General features: G+C 43.0%; 1 protein-coding gene across 1 annotated transcript in view; it reads left to right on the plus strand.

The window, feature by feature from the left end:
• Nucleotides 1-695: 695 nt before the first annotated feature.
• The window catches only part of mtnr1c (melatonin receptor 1C), a gene marked incomplete at both ends in the record, with an annotated part of 78020 nt that continues 65975 nt past the window's right edge, over nt 696-12740 (plus strand). Inside the window, one exon of the mRNA XM_080834707.1 lies at nt 696-891. Coding sequence (XP_080690833.1) covers nt 696-891 — 196 coding nt within the window. The remainder of the gene's footprint in view (nt 892-12740) is intronic.

The raw sequence follows: 12740 nt of genomic DNA on the forward strand, positions 1-12740 counted from the left end.
GTTCTGTCACCTAATTGGGCTGTTTTAAACTAGTGTTAATCAAAATGCAGGTTATGTATGGGTAAGGTCATGTGTAAATAAGATACAAAGGAGGGTGAATCAAAATCCTAGACAAATCAAACTGATCCCAGTCAAATTTAACTCGTCATTGATTTTGGAAGTTCGCCCCACATGGGAGGCATGAGAGTAATGCAACTGTAGTCTGCTTTCATGCATGGCATAATTAGCGTACCCCAGACACCTATAAGTAACTAAGCTGGGTCTATCGTCGGGGCTGATGCGGACAACTTTGTTGCCTGGAGGACCATCACATGGAAGTATAATTCAAGGACTTTAAGTGCTATCGCCATCTCACAAGTCAAGGGAATTTAGTCTTCGACAGAGACTTGGCAACGTCATGGTAATTAAGAAATAAGACAGGAAGTATTCAAATCGGCTACGTCTCGTGTAATGCAGTTCACTTGACGGACGACGCGACGAGGACTGGTCGTGGCAACACAAGATGTTGGTTAAGCGCTGGACGTTCGCAAAGCAAACTGTCCCGAAAACAAGGATGGGGACATTTAGGAATAATGGGCGAACCCATTGGTTTCTTGTGCACCAACAGCAAAAATTGAACGTTTAAAAATCCCGCTTTTCTCATTTGGAGAGGGCATAAACTTTGATGTTTCACGGCAGCCGAGTGATCCATAGGAATGGCGTTGAAGGTGAACTTGAGCTGCATCGATTGCTTGTCCCAGGGTGCAAATCATAGTGTGTCTTCTCATACCACATCTGCCGGTGTAGCGACAACTCTTGCCAGTGTGCTCATCTTTACCATCGTGGTTGACATCGTTGGGAACGTTCTCGCCATCCTGTCCGTGTATCGAAACAAGAAGCTCCGGAACGCAGGTATGGAACTGGAGATGGAGTTCGGTGGTCGATATTGAGCTCCAAAAATCTCATAACAGGCTGCAATTGCCTTCTTAAGGAAAAACACATTTACTTGTGTCTTGCGTTGTCCTATTTATAAGTAATTAAGTTTGTTGGCTATGCCACAGATAGTGAAAGAAGAACAATCTGAAATTGTACCAATCGTCAAGTAGGCTATTTCAGTGTAGCCAACATACCATAGCTCATAAAGTTTACATTTGTTTGCGCAGGCATTTTTTCTGACCCAGTTCCGATATTAAATTAAACCAATGTATTATGTACCAATGTGTCTTAAAAGTTCAAAAGCCTAAACAGTAATATAATATTTTTTTGGTTAGTTTATCCAGCGTTAAATTGTCGTTGTTCCTCAAAAAACCCGTCTGGTTCGAGAAAACCCTTAAAAAAAACAAAAACAGTTTATTTCAAATGTTTGGCTTTTAGGGATTCAGCATAGCCTATGTCTGAAGCTGAAAAGTTGCCTATTTGCGTGTAGGTTAACTGATATTAAAAATAAAAGCAGCCCGTAAAAAACAATTGTATGCCAATCTACGAATACCCATAGGTGCGCAGCTTGGTTGGCAGCATATTTGAATGGCAACTGATTATATTTAGCTAATGCCCATATGAACATTAGGAGAGTGCCAGAGTATCAAAGTCGGGGTAAACTCACGTTTTTCCCATAATGTGTGCTTGTTTACCAGTGTTAAAAGATAACAATGAATGAAAATACCTTTCTGATTACGCACCATCACATCATGTGAGCCTATTTATAGTGATTCTTTTTTTCAGGTGTCACCTGAAATATTTTCTACACAGTGGTGTTCAGTTGAGGCACTAACTCTGATGCATAACCTCAGTTTACCCTAATGACTGTGGTCTTTATTCCCTCATACAAGAATTGGTGTGAACATCCTCAAATAGACCCACAAGAGCACGCTGATGAAGAGAATTATTGTGCTTCAAAACAGTCACCCCTTTCTTCACTTGTGTTGACTGTAATTTTTATAAGGGGTTTTGATAGACAGATCCTCTCGATGATCCAGTATTTCCCCTAAGAGCAGTGAACATTATGTGGTTAGCCATTCTATTATAATTCAACCTTTGGAATTTTTTTTCAACTCTCTCTCTCTCACACACACACACACACACTCACACACAATCACTCACTCATCCACACAAACATACGCAATCACTAACTCATCCACACTGTGCCCCTTAAATTGTTGTTTTAACGAAAGGGGTATTGGGACGAAAGGGGTATTGGGCAACACTGGCAATCACATGTCTTGATTGGTCGATGTAGAAGGTGGATATGTGTAAGAAATGATAGAGGTTTCTTTGTTTCTGATGCAGCAATCTTTATTCCAATAATGTGCAGTGACTAAGCAGCCTTACTCTGGATTCAGCGGTGTAGGACTGAATAACAAGCATCCACAATTCTAGGCATATATACTGTTTTAAGACCACTCCTAGGCCTCCAATCTAAATGAGCTAGGCTTGTAATGCAAACAGGTCTGGCAACCTTTTGTGTTGTATATGATAATCTGGTTTCTCTGTCTGAGATGGTTCTCAATGGCTTCCCCCATTCCCATACTATGATTAATTGCAGTCACTCACACCTCAGTTTGCTTCCTGACCCCAGGTGTCTGAGGAAATCCAGTGTGGGGCCTTTTCCTTTGTGACCATGAAGATAACCATTTTGGGTATTCCGCTGGCCAACTTCTGGTGGTCACAGCAGCTGCTTGATCATGAATCTTACATATGATAGCACTGCGCTTATGCATGCATATCTGAGAAGAGGAGAGGAGAGGAGAGAGGGGCATGCCCCCCCTCCCCCATGATTTCCCTCTTGAGGTGCAAGGGGCCACCATTCAATCACAGGCACCTTCTTGATATGGCAAGCATGCATTATGTATGTGGAAGGGGTTGCCTGTATGCCTGCAGCCATCATAGCATCATGAGAAATGGTGGCCAAGACATGTGACTTGCTTGCTGTAAAGGATTATGTCAGGGTTGCCTTTTATTTATTTACTTTTTCACTGGGTGCAAACGATTTGTTAATCTGGGGTTGGAAAAAGGTCTGTGCAGATGAGATGCAAACGGTAGCATAAATTAGAAAAGCGCACAGTTGTTTTCACAGATATGTGAAACTACAAGGTGTTCATAGGTGGGGGTGCCTGGCTGATTTGGTTTGTTAATAAGATAGAGGACTGCAATAAGATGCCTTGTCTTGGAAATGATGCAGAGGGCTTGGAACATTACAAAAATACGTTTCTAAATGTTACTCATTTGTTATGACCTGGCTGCTTGTAGGCTGCCTGTCAAGCACTGAGGTACAGAAGAGCAGTGCCGTGTTTCTGACGTGCTCGTGTGTGATACATAGGCCAAAAAGTGGCAGGAAAACCTAATTTTTGTGTCATTTTGTGTGATGTTTCCTAATCTTGAACCCAGGAGAGATCACCGTGTTGAAAGTCCACAGCAGCGCACTCCTAAAATAGGTCTTTGAAAGCGCACAAGCAGACCGCTTTACTAGGTGCCGATGGACACGCCACAGCACAGCAGGTACCTGCACAAGTGTGGGTCAAGGATAACACCGTCCAGGGCAAATGGTGTGGCACTTTAATAATAACCCTTTGCTTACTGTTGCCAGAACACATGTCAAGACATGGGGTCATGAGTGTGTTGAGGTACACTGATAGACAGTGGTGAAAATATGACTGTTCTTTTCAAGAAGAAAATAACACTAGTACCAGAATCACTGGATATTAGCAGATGCTTGCAAGATGGAATAATACATCATGTCATTTTGGAAAGTCATGATAATTAATTGCAATTCCTCCATCAGGGTAGCAGTTGGTTATGAACAGATTTACAACCACACCCACGCTTTTCATCCCTTTAAATGTCTTTAATGGAACACTGAGTGCTTCTAGTCCTCATTTGCAAATAAATGGCCTTTTTGCACAATCCTATTGGAGGTCTGTAAGGACCAAACAGCTGCCAGGAGTCTGTTATACTCAGGTCCACTGCATTCAAGTCACACTATTGCACATTGTCAAATCAAGACACCCACCTTGCTTATTTTGTGTTGTTTTCTACGTTTTAGCTTGAAATGTATTTATTGATATTTTATTTGTCTACTTTTTTTATGGTTTACCGCGGGAAAGATGGACATTTTTGGCCCTGTTTAGATAATAGCCTGGTGAATCACAGTTCACATCTTACCTTTTCTGGAGCGGTGCTGCACTACAGCAGCTGCTTAGACGCCTGTAGACCAGGGGAAAATAATAAAATGTTCACCAGGAAGATTACCTGATGTAAGAGGGACCATTATTCGACACTCGAAAAATGCAACAAATGGGCTTCAATGTGCTCCACTCAGGCAGGCCCCTGCTGAACATCAAGACCAAGCTGAATGGAGGTGCTGTCCTAGCCCTGGTCAGTAGATGCCCTCCTAATGACCGAGTGTGCTCACTCTGGAGACTAGAAAGAGGAGTGAGTCCCTTGTGGAAATGTGAGCTCTGCTGGGATTCCATTCGAGCCATTTCTCTATCTCTGTGTTTCTCTCTGTCTCCCCTTCATCTCTCTCTCTCTGTTTCTCTCTGTCTCCCCTCCATCTCTCTCTCTCTCTCTCTCTCTGTGTTTCTCTCTGTCTCCCCTCCATCTCTCTCTCTCTGTGTTTCTCTCTGTCTCCCCTCCATCTCTCTCTCTCTCTGTGTTTCTCTCTGACTCCCCTCCATCTCTCTCTCTCTCTCCGTCTCCCCTCCAAATCAATTCAATTAAATTCAAAGAAGCTTTATTAGCATGAATGTTTTTAACACTATTGCCAAAGCTGATTCAACACATACATATTATACACATACAGAAACACAAATATTAAATGAACAGAGTTGAATACAAATAATCAACAAATCAACAAAAGAATATTCCAAAAATAACAACAAACATACAGTTAGTTTGGCATTCTGTGGCCTTACTGGCTGTCCCTCAGGTTATGGCAGGCTGCCACATATCCAGCAGCTAGATTGGCCAAATCCCTGTCTTCCCCAAGTATGTATGGCAAATTTGCCTCGCCTGTGATAGGTTCAATCTGGTCATCCCAGGCCTTCAAACTATCAAAAGAACCTTTTCTAATGGTTTCATATTTGGGGCATTCCGTGAGGAAGTGTACCTCTGTCTCTATGGCCCCCAGACTGAATTGTGAGCACAGTCTCTCCTCTCTGGGCAGCCAGGTCTGCCTGTGTCTGCCTCTTTCTCTCTCTGTGTTTCTCTCTCTCTCTCCCTCCATCTCTCTCTCTCTCTGTGTTTCTCTCTGTGTCCCCTCCATCTCTCTCTCTGTTTCTCTCTGTCTCCCTCCATCTCTCTCTCTCTCTCTCTTTATCTCTGTCTCCCCTCCATCTCTCTCTCTGTCTCCCCTCCATCTCTCTCTCTGTGTTTCTCTCTGTCTCCCTCCATCTCTCTCTCTCTTTCTCTCTGTCTCCCCTCCATCTCTCTCTCACTCTGTTTCTCTCTGTCTCCCCTCCATCTCTCTCTCTCTGTTTCTCTCTGTCTCCCTCCATCTCTCTCTCTCTGTTTCACTCTGTCTCCCCTCCCCTCCATCTCTCTCTCTGTCTCCCCTCCATCTCTCTCTCTGTTTCTCTCTGTCTCCCTCCATCTCTCTCTCTCTGTCTCCCCTCCATCTCTCTCTCCCTCTGTATCTCTCTGTCTCCCTCCATCTCTCTCTCTCTCTGTGTTTCTCTCCGTCTCCCCTCTGTCCACTGTCTTACCGTTTTATTAGGCGTTGTCACTATGGCCCAGGCCTGTCGCCAAGGCAATGCCTCCCCAACGACCATTGTGTGCCCCCCAACAAAATCCACTCAAATTCCACCCAGCTACCTTTCCCAAAAAGAATAACCAAATAAAAAAGACTTGCTCATGCTTGTGGTTTAATGTACAAATAATAATACACTGTCTATATATACACACTACCGTTCAAAAGTTTGGGGTCACTTAGAAATGTCTTTATTTTTCAAAGAAAAGCACTGTTTTTTTCAAAGAAGATGACATTAAATTAGTCAGAAATACACTCTATACATTGTTAATGTGGCAAATGACTATTCTAGGTGGAAATATCTGGTTTTTAATGAAATATCTACATAGGTGTATATAGGCCCATTGCCAGCAACTATCACTCCGGTGTTCTAATGGTACATTGTGTTTGCTAATGGCCTTAGAAGACTCATGGATGACTTGAAAACCCTTGAAAACCCTTGTGCAATTATGTTAGCACAGCTGAAAACTGTTTTGCGGGTGAGAGAAGCTATAAAACTGGCCTTCATTTGAGCTAGTTGAGTATCTGGAGCATCACATTTGTGTGTTCGGTTATACTCTCAAAATGGCTCGAAAAAGATAACTTTCATGTGAAACTCGCCAGTCCATTCTTGTTCTTAGAAATGAAGGCTATTCCATGTGAGAAATTGCAAAGAAACTGAACTTTTCCTACAACGGTGTGTACTACTCTCTTCATAGAACAGCAGAAACGGGCTCTAACCAGAGTAGAAAGAGAAGTGGGAGGCCCCGGTGCATAACTCAGAAAGAAGACAAGTATATTAGAGTGTCTAGATTAAGATAAAGACGCCTCACAGGTCCTCAACTGGCAGCTTTTTAAATGGTACCCGCAATACGCCAGTGTCACCTTCTACAGTGGAGAGGCGACTGGGATGCTGGCCTTATAGGCAGAGTGGCAAAGAAAAAGCTATATCTAAGACTGGCCAATAAAAAGAAAAGATTGATATGGGCAAAAGAACACACCCCGCAAACAGGGAACGTCCCCAGGACGTTAACAGGACATTCGCAAGGTCCCCAATCGTCCCCAATTGGTCCCCGCCACAACGTTCGCTAGAGGACGTTACCAGAAAGTTTTTGACGTTCGTAGTAAGTCTAGGTTTGGTCCTTCTGTGACGTTCGCATGAATCTTAAATCAGACTTTTAGGGAACATTATAATTTGGTCTCTCAGCACATGTCCCCAGGACGTCCTTCAAAAACGTCCCCGTAACCTTTACCTGTGGTCCTCATGCGTTACGTTCGCATGAGCCTTAAAACGGACTTTTAGGGAACATTATAATTTGGTCTCTCAGCACATGTCCCCAGGACGTCCTTTAAAAACGTCCCCGTAACCTTTACCTGCAGCAGGTCCTCTGCGTGACGTTCGCATGAGCCTTAAAACGGACTATTAGGGAACGTTTTAATTTGGTCACTCGGCACACGTCCCCAGGACGTCCTTTAAAAACGTCCCCGTAACCTTTACCTGCAGGTCCTCTGCGTGACATCATTACGGAAAACCCTCAATGCGTAGTGACTGAGATCGCTACAATATGCTTTTCCTCAAAACCTCGGAAAAAAGGACTAAGTTTGTTGGCTTTCTCACACTGTAATAAACGTGTTAAAGTGACAAAATAGCAATCAGACAGTGGTAGTACAGTAGGTAGCGAAGTGGTTTAGTAATAGGAAGGTTAACGGTTCAATTCCCATGCCTCGCAATCAAGTTTGTAAGCGTGTGTGTGTCTGTGTGTGTGTGTGTGTAATATAAATGTGTAATATAAATGAACTTGAACTTGTGTGTGTGTGCGCCCTGTAAGCAAATTGAGAGCGCGCAATCTATTATTATTTTCTTTTCTTCATTTAGCTCAGCAAAAACGGTCGTGCCTGCTACGTCCGCGGTGCGTCCTTGAATAACGTCCCCAGGACGTCTAAAACACGTTTCCCAGAAGTCACCACAATGCCCTCAGGACGTTCTTGCAACTTCCTGCAGAACGTCCCCAGGACCTATAGAAACACGTTTTCCAGACGTCACCGCAATGTCCTAGGGACGTTCTTGCAACGTCCTCCAGAACGTCCCCAGGACCTATAGAAACACGTTCCCCAGACGTAACCACAATGCCCTCGGGACATGCTTGCAACGTCCTGCATAACGTCCCCAGGACCTATAGAAAACGTTTCCCAATTGTCACCGCAACATCCTCGGGACGTGCTTGCAACGTCCTGCAGAACGTCCCTAGGACCTATAGAAAACGTTTCCCAGTTGTCACCGAAACGTCGTCGGGACGGTCTTGGAACGTGGTGCAAAACGTCTTTGAGTTGTCAAGGGAACCATACACATTTACGTTTTTAGAACGTTCAGAGAGCCCATTACAGGACGTCGAGGGGACGTCATTTTGCTTACAGGGCAGACATTGGACAGAGGAAGATTGGAAAAAAGTGTTCTGGACGAATTTAAAGTTTGAGGTGTTTGGATCATACAGAAGAACCTTTGTTAGACACAGAACAGGTGAAAAGATGCTGGAAGAGTGCCTGATGCCATCTGTCAAGCATGGTGGAGGTAATGTGATGGTCTGGGGCTGCTTTGGTGCTGGTAAAGTGGGAGATTTTTACAAGATTAAAGGGATTTTAAATAGGGAAGGCTATCACTCCATTCTGCAACGCCATGCCATACCCTGTGGACAGCGTTTGATTGGAGCCAATTTCCTCTTACAGGACAATGACCCAAAGCGCACCTCCAAATTATGCAAGAACTATATAGGGAAGAAGCAGGCAGCTTGTATGCTGTCTGTAATGGAGTGGCCAGCGCAGTCACCGGATCTCAACCCCATTGAGCTGTTGTGGGAGCAGCTTGGCCGTAAGGTACGCAACAAGCCAATCCAATTTGTGGGAGGTGCTTCAGGAAGCGTGGGGTGAAATTTCTACAGATTACCTCAACAAATTAACAGCTAGAATTCCAAAGGTCTCGAATGCTGTAATTGCTGCAAATTAAGCCTTTTTTTGACGAAAGCAAAGTTTTAAGAACAAAATTAATATTTCAAATAAAAGTGAAAGTCCTCTCTATGGCAGAGGTGGTGTAGACACACACACTCTGAAATTAACCTCTGCATTTAACCCATCCAGGGAAGTGACACACACAGTGAAGTGAAGTAACACTAACCCGGAGCAGTGGGCTGCCATTGGCGGCGCCCGGGGAGCAGTGATCGGGGTTAGGTGCCTTGCTCAAGGGGACTTCAGCCGTGGATGTGGGCATGGGAGAGCAGTAGTCTACCACTCCCCCCGCCCACATTTTTCCTACTGGTCGGGGATCGAACCGGCCACCCTACGGTTTCCGGCCTGAAACCCTAACCAGTAGGCCACGGCTGCCCCTGAAATAAAATTAATTATTTCCAACCTTGTCAATGTCTTGACTATATTCTCTATTCATTTTGCAACTCATTTGCTAAATACAAGAGTGAGTTTTCATGGAAAACATGAAATTGTCTGGGTGACCCCAAACTTTTGAACAGTAGTGTATATTTTTAACATAATGCACAAGCGTGATGCCTGCAAATAAATAAATCAGTAAATAAACGTCAGTGACCTGAATCAGCGTTGTGGCAGCTGTATAGTTTGTTGTGTGTGGTACAGTTGTGTTTAAAGTTTTAACTTAAAACCTTCATCTATTTCGTTTATATCATGGATCAGGAGACTCCACTCTACGACTCACCCTCTGGTCTTGTAATGGCGAGAGAGTCCACACGTTCAGAAATGCATTACTTTTTTGTGATCAAATGTTTTTTATTTTTTATAACAATGAATTCATACAGGAAGAGCAAAAAAGCAAAACATACATATTAAATGTAAATAAGTCCATATAAGTGGCCAGAAAATCAAGGAGACAAGAAAATAAAAACAACATAATAAAAATACACATACACCAATATATGGAGGACAGAAAAGAGACAAGAGACAGACATACATGACATACAGACATAGGGACATAGACAAATGGATGGGACTTAACTAAAATAAAAATTACACGCTTTTGGGTTTTAGACAGTTTTAAGCTAGAAAAGTCATTCAAAATCAACATCTTCACAGTAGGAGGCACAGTAACATTAGTCAAGGTAGATAATTTGGATGCAACTTGGTTCCAAAATAACCTGGCCGGAGGGCATTCCCATATCATATGAAGATATGTGCCCTGCACCTTCAGTGGACATAAGGTACACAGGGGGTCATTGACAAACTTCATGTGGTGCAATCTGACAGGGGTGAGATACGTCCTATGTATAAAGTTGTAATGAATTTGCTGGTGATCTGGATTGCGTGACACTTGAGAGATGTCAGACCACACATCATGCCAATCAAATTCTTCATCTAATTCTGGGCAGTCTCTTTCCCAGACCCGTTCCACAGGAAGTGTAAAGCGGTCAGGTATCACCAAAAACTGATAGAGTTTGGAGACCATACCTTTGGTTTTAGTCTGTAATGTAAAAAGTTGCCGAACAGGGTGAGTGGGTAAACGGTCCTGCCAAGGGACACCGTACGCTTTGAGCGCTGATCTTAACTGTAGGTAAAAGAAAAAAGAAGAACCTGGCAGATTGAATGCATTTTTTATATCAGAGAAAGAGAGTAGTCCATAATTATTAAAAATATCTTTTAGATAGCGAACACCCCCTTGTTCCCACTGTGGAGAAGACATAGGTCTCCCACCAATAAGAAGTGCTTTATTTTTGAATATTGGAGAAAGGGTATGCCAAATGTTTGAAATATGACAGTGTTTCTCCAGGTTCCAATTAGATGAGAAATTACGGGGCCAAAGCGCAGTTGGCATTGTTTATTAGAAATATTGACAAAAAGCACATCATGGAGATTCCATGGCTCTATCATGCTGCTCTCTAAAGAGCGCCAGGAAACTGAGATGGATGGGTTAAACCAGGTGAGCAGAGGCCTTAGGACGAATGACCAGAAATACAATTTGAAATCGGGAACAGAGAGACCACCGTCCTCCCTCCTCCTCTGCAGAATGGACATCTTCAAGCGTGGCCGCTTTCTTTTCCATATAAATTTAGAGACGGCAGATTGAAGCTTACTCCAATAATCAGATGGAGGGGGAAGAGGGACCATGGAACTGACAAAATGTATCCTAGGCAAAACATTCATTTTTATGATAGAAATACTGCCTGGAATAGACATGGAAAGACTAATCCATCTGTCCATATCCTTCAGAACATTAGTAAATGCCAATGAATAATTGTGCTTGACAATCTGGTTTAAGGATGGAAAGACCTCAATTCCTAAATATTTTAACTGCCCTACTAGTGGTATATTAACAGGGGTGACTGATTTCCTGGCACTATCGTTTAAGTGCATAAGCGCAGATTTTGACCAGTTAATTTTGAACCCTGATAACTTCCCAAACTCCTCACAGATGGATAAAAGGTGGGGTAGAGACTGGGTGGGATGTTCAAGAAACACCATCACATCATCTGCAAATAATGAAAGCTTGTGCTGTGTATCACGAATACATATAGGTGAGACCATGTTGGACAGACGAACAGCCTGGGCCAGAGGCTCAAGAGAGAGGACAAACAGTGCAGGGCTCAATGGACATCCCTGGCGGGAGGACCTACTGACTGGAAACAAAGAGGAGAAAGTTTGACCTGTTAACACTTGTGCTGAGGGGTTTGAGAATAGAACTTTCACCATTCCAATGAAAGTGGAGCCAAAGCCCATTGCCTCGAGGACAGACCATAAAAATGACCATTCTAATCTGTCAAAAGCTTTCATTGCGTCAAGTGATAGAAGTGACATTGGTGTCTCACAGCCTGGTGCAGCATCAATGATATGCAAGAGACGCCTGATATTATCTGATGCCATCCTTGATTTTATAAAGCCTGTTTGATCAGAACTGACTAATTCCGGCATGTGGGGCTCAAGACGAAGAGCAAGGAGCTTTGCAAAAATCTTTACGTCAGAGTTTAAAAGACTAAGAGGACGGTAGCTAGAACATTCAGTGGGGTTCTTGTCTTTTTTCATAAGTAAAGAAATCAAGGCAGTGTTAACATCCCTTGAGAATCCACCCTTTTCAATAGAAAAATGTATCATATGAAGAAAGAAAGGACTCAATTGTTCCCAAAAAAACACATAAAACTCCGGCGGGACCCCGTCCAAGCCTGGAGAACGGTTTCTGTTCATGCTTTGCACCGCCCCTCTCAACTCCTCTACGGAGATTGATTTATCAAGGCTAGTTGAGTCCCATTCAGAAAGCTGGGGCAGGTCTAGTTGGTTCAACCATGCATCAGATACATTTTTGCCTTGAGTGACTTCAGATTGATACAGGTCAGAATAAAAGGTTTGAAATGTTTTGTTTATTTCAATAGGCTCAGTAGTGATATCACCGTCCTCAGTTTTAACTGTCTAAGGTCTATATCCCTCGTCCGGGATATTTTTATTTTTTTGTCAAAAACTGTTTTAAGCTCCGCGAATTTTCGTCTTAGAGACATAAAAAAGAACAACCACGGAAACATTGAACCCTTTTCTTTTATAATATATACAGTTCAAAATTTTTAAATAAATAAGCACTTTGTCAGGGGAATAGAACTGATGTGTTGCACTTTCTAGTATCTGAGTGGGGTTTCTGCTGCTAAGGACCCACCCATTAGCAAATGACAGCTATTCATATGATAAGGGGATGGTGATTCAGTGATCTCCATTGGTTCATGGTGTGGCAAGATTCACTCCGGGGGTTTTGGGTCACAAAGACATTCTAGGGCCATTAGGATATTGCCTTTGTCTTTGCAAGAGGTGTCACAGGTTTGTTCACACCAACTCATCAATATGCATTTGTAGGGGCACAGATTTAGGAATGGCACAGGACACTCTGAAATTATAAATATGTGGTAGTGAAACAAGACATCCTTTCTGAATGCTAAACTAACATGTGTTTAGCCAACACCTATGTTTACAAGGCTCAGAAATAAAAAGTCTTGTGAATAAATCTTTACAATGTGTTTTTGTACAAAGTCTGAGCACCTCTGAAACA

This window comes from Sprattus sprattus (genome assembly GCF_963457725.1).
Source record: "Sprattus sprattus genome assembly, chromosome: 1".
NCBI lineage: Eukaryota > Metazoa > Chordata > Actinopteri > Clupeiformes > Clupeidae > Sprattus > Sprattus sprattus.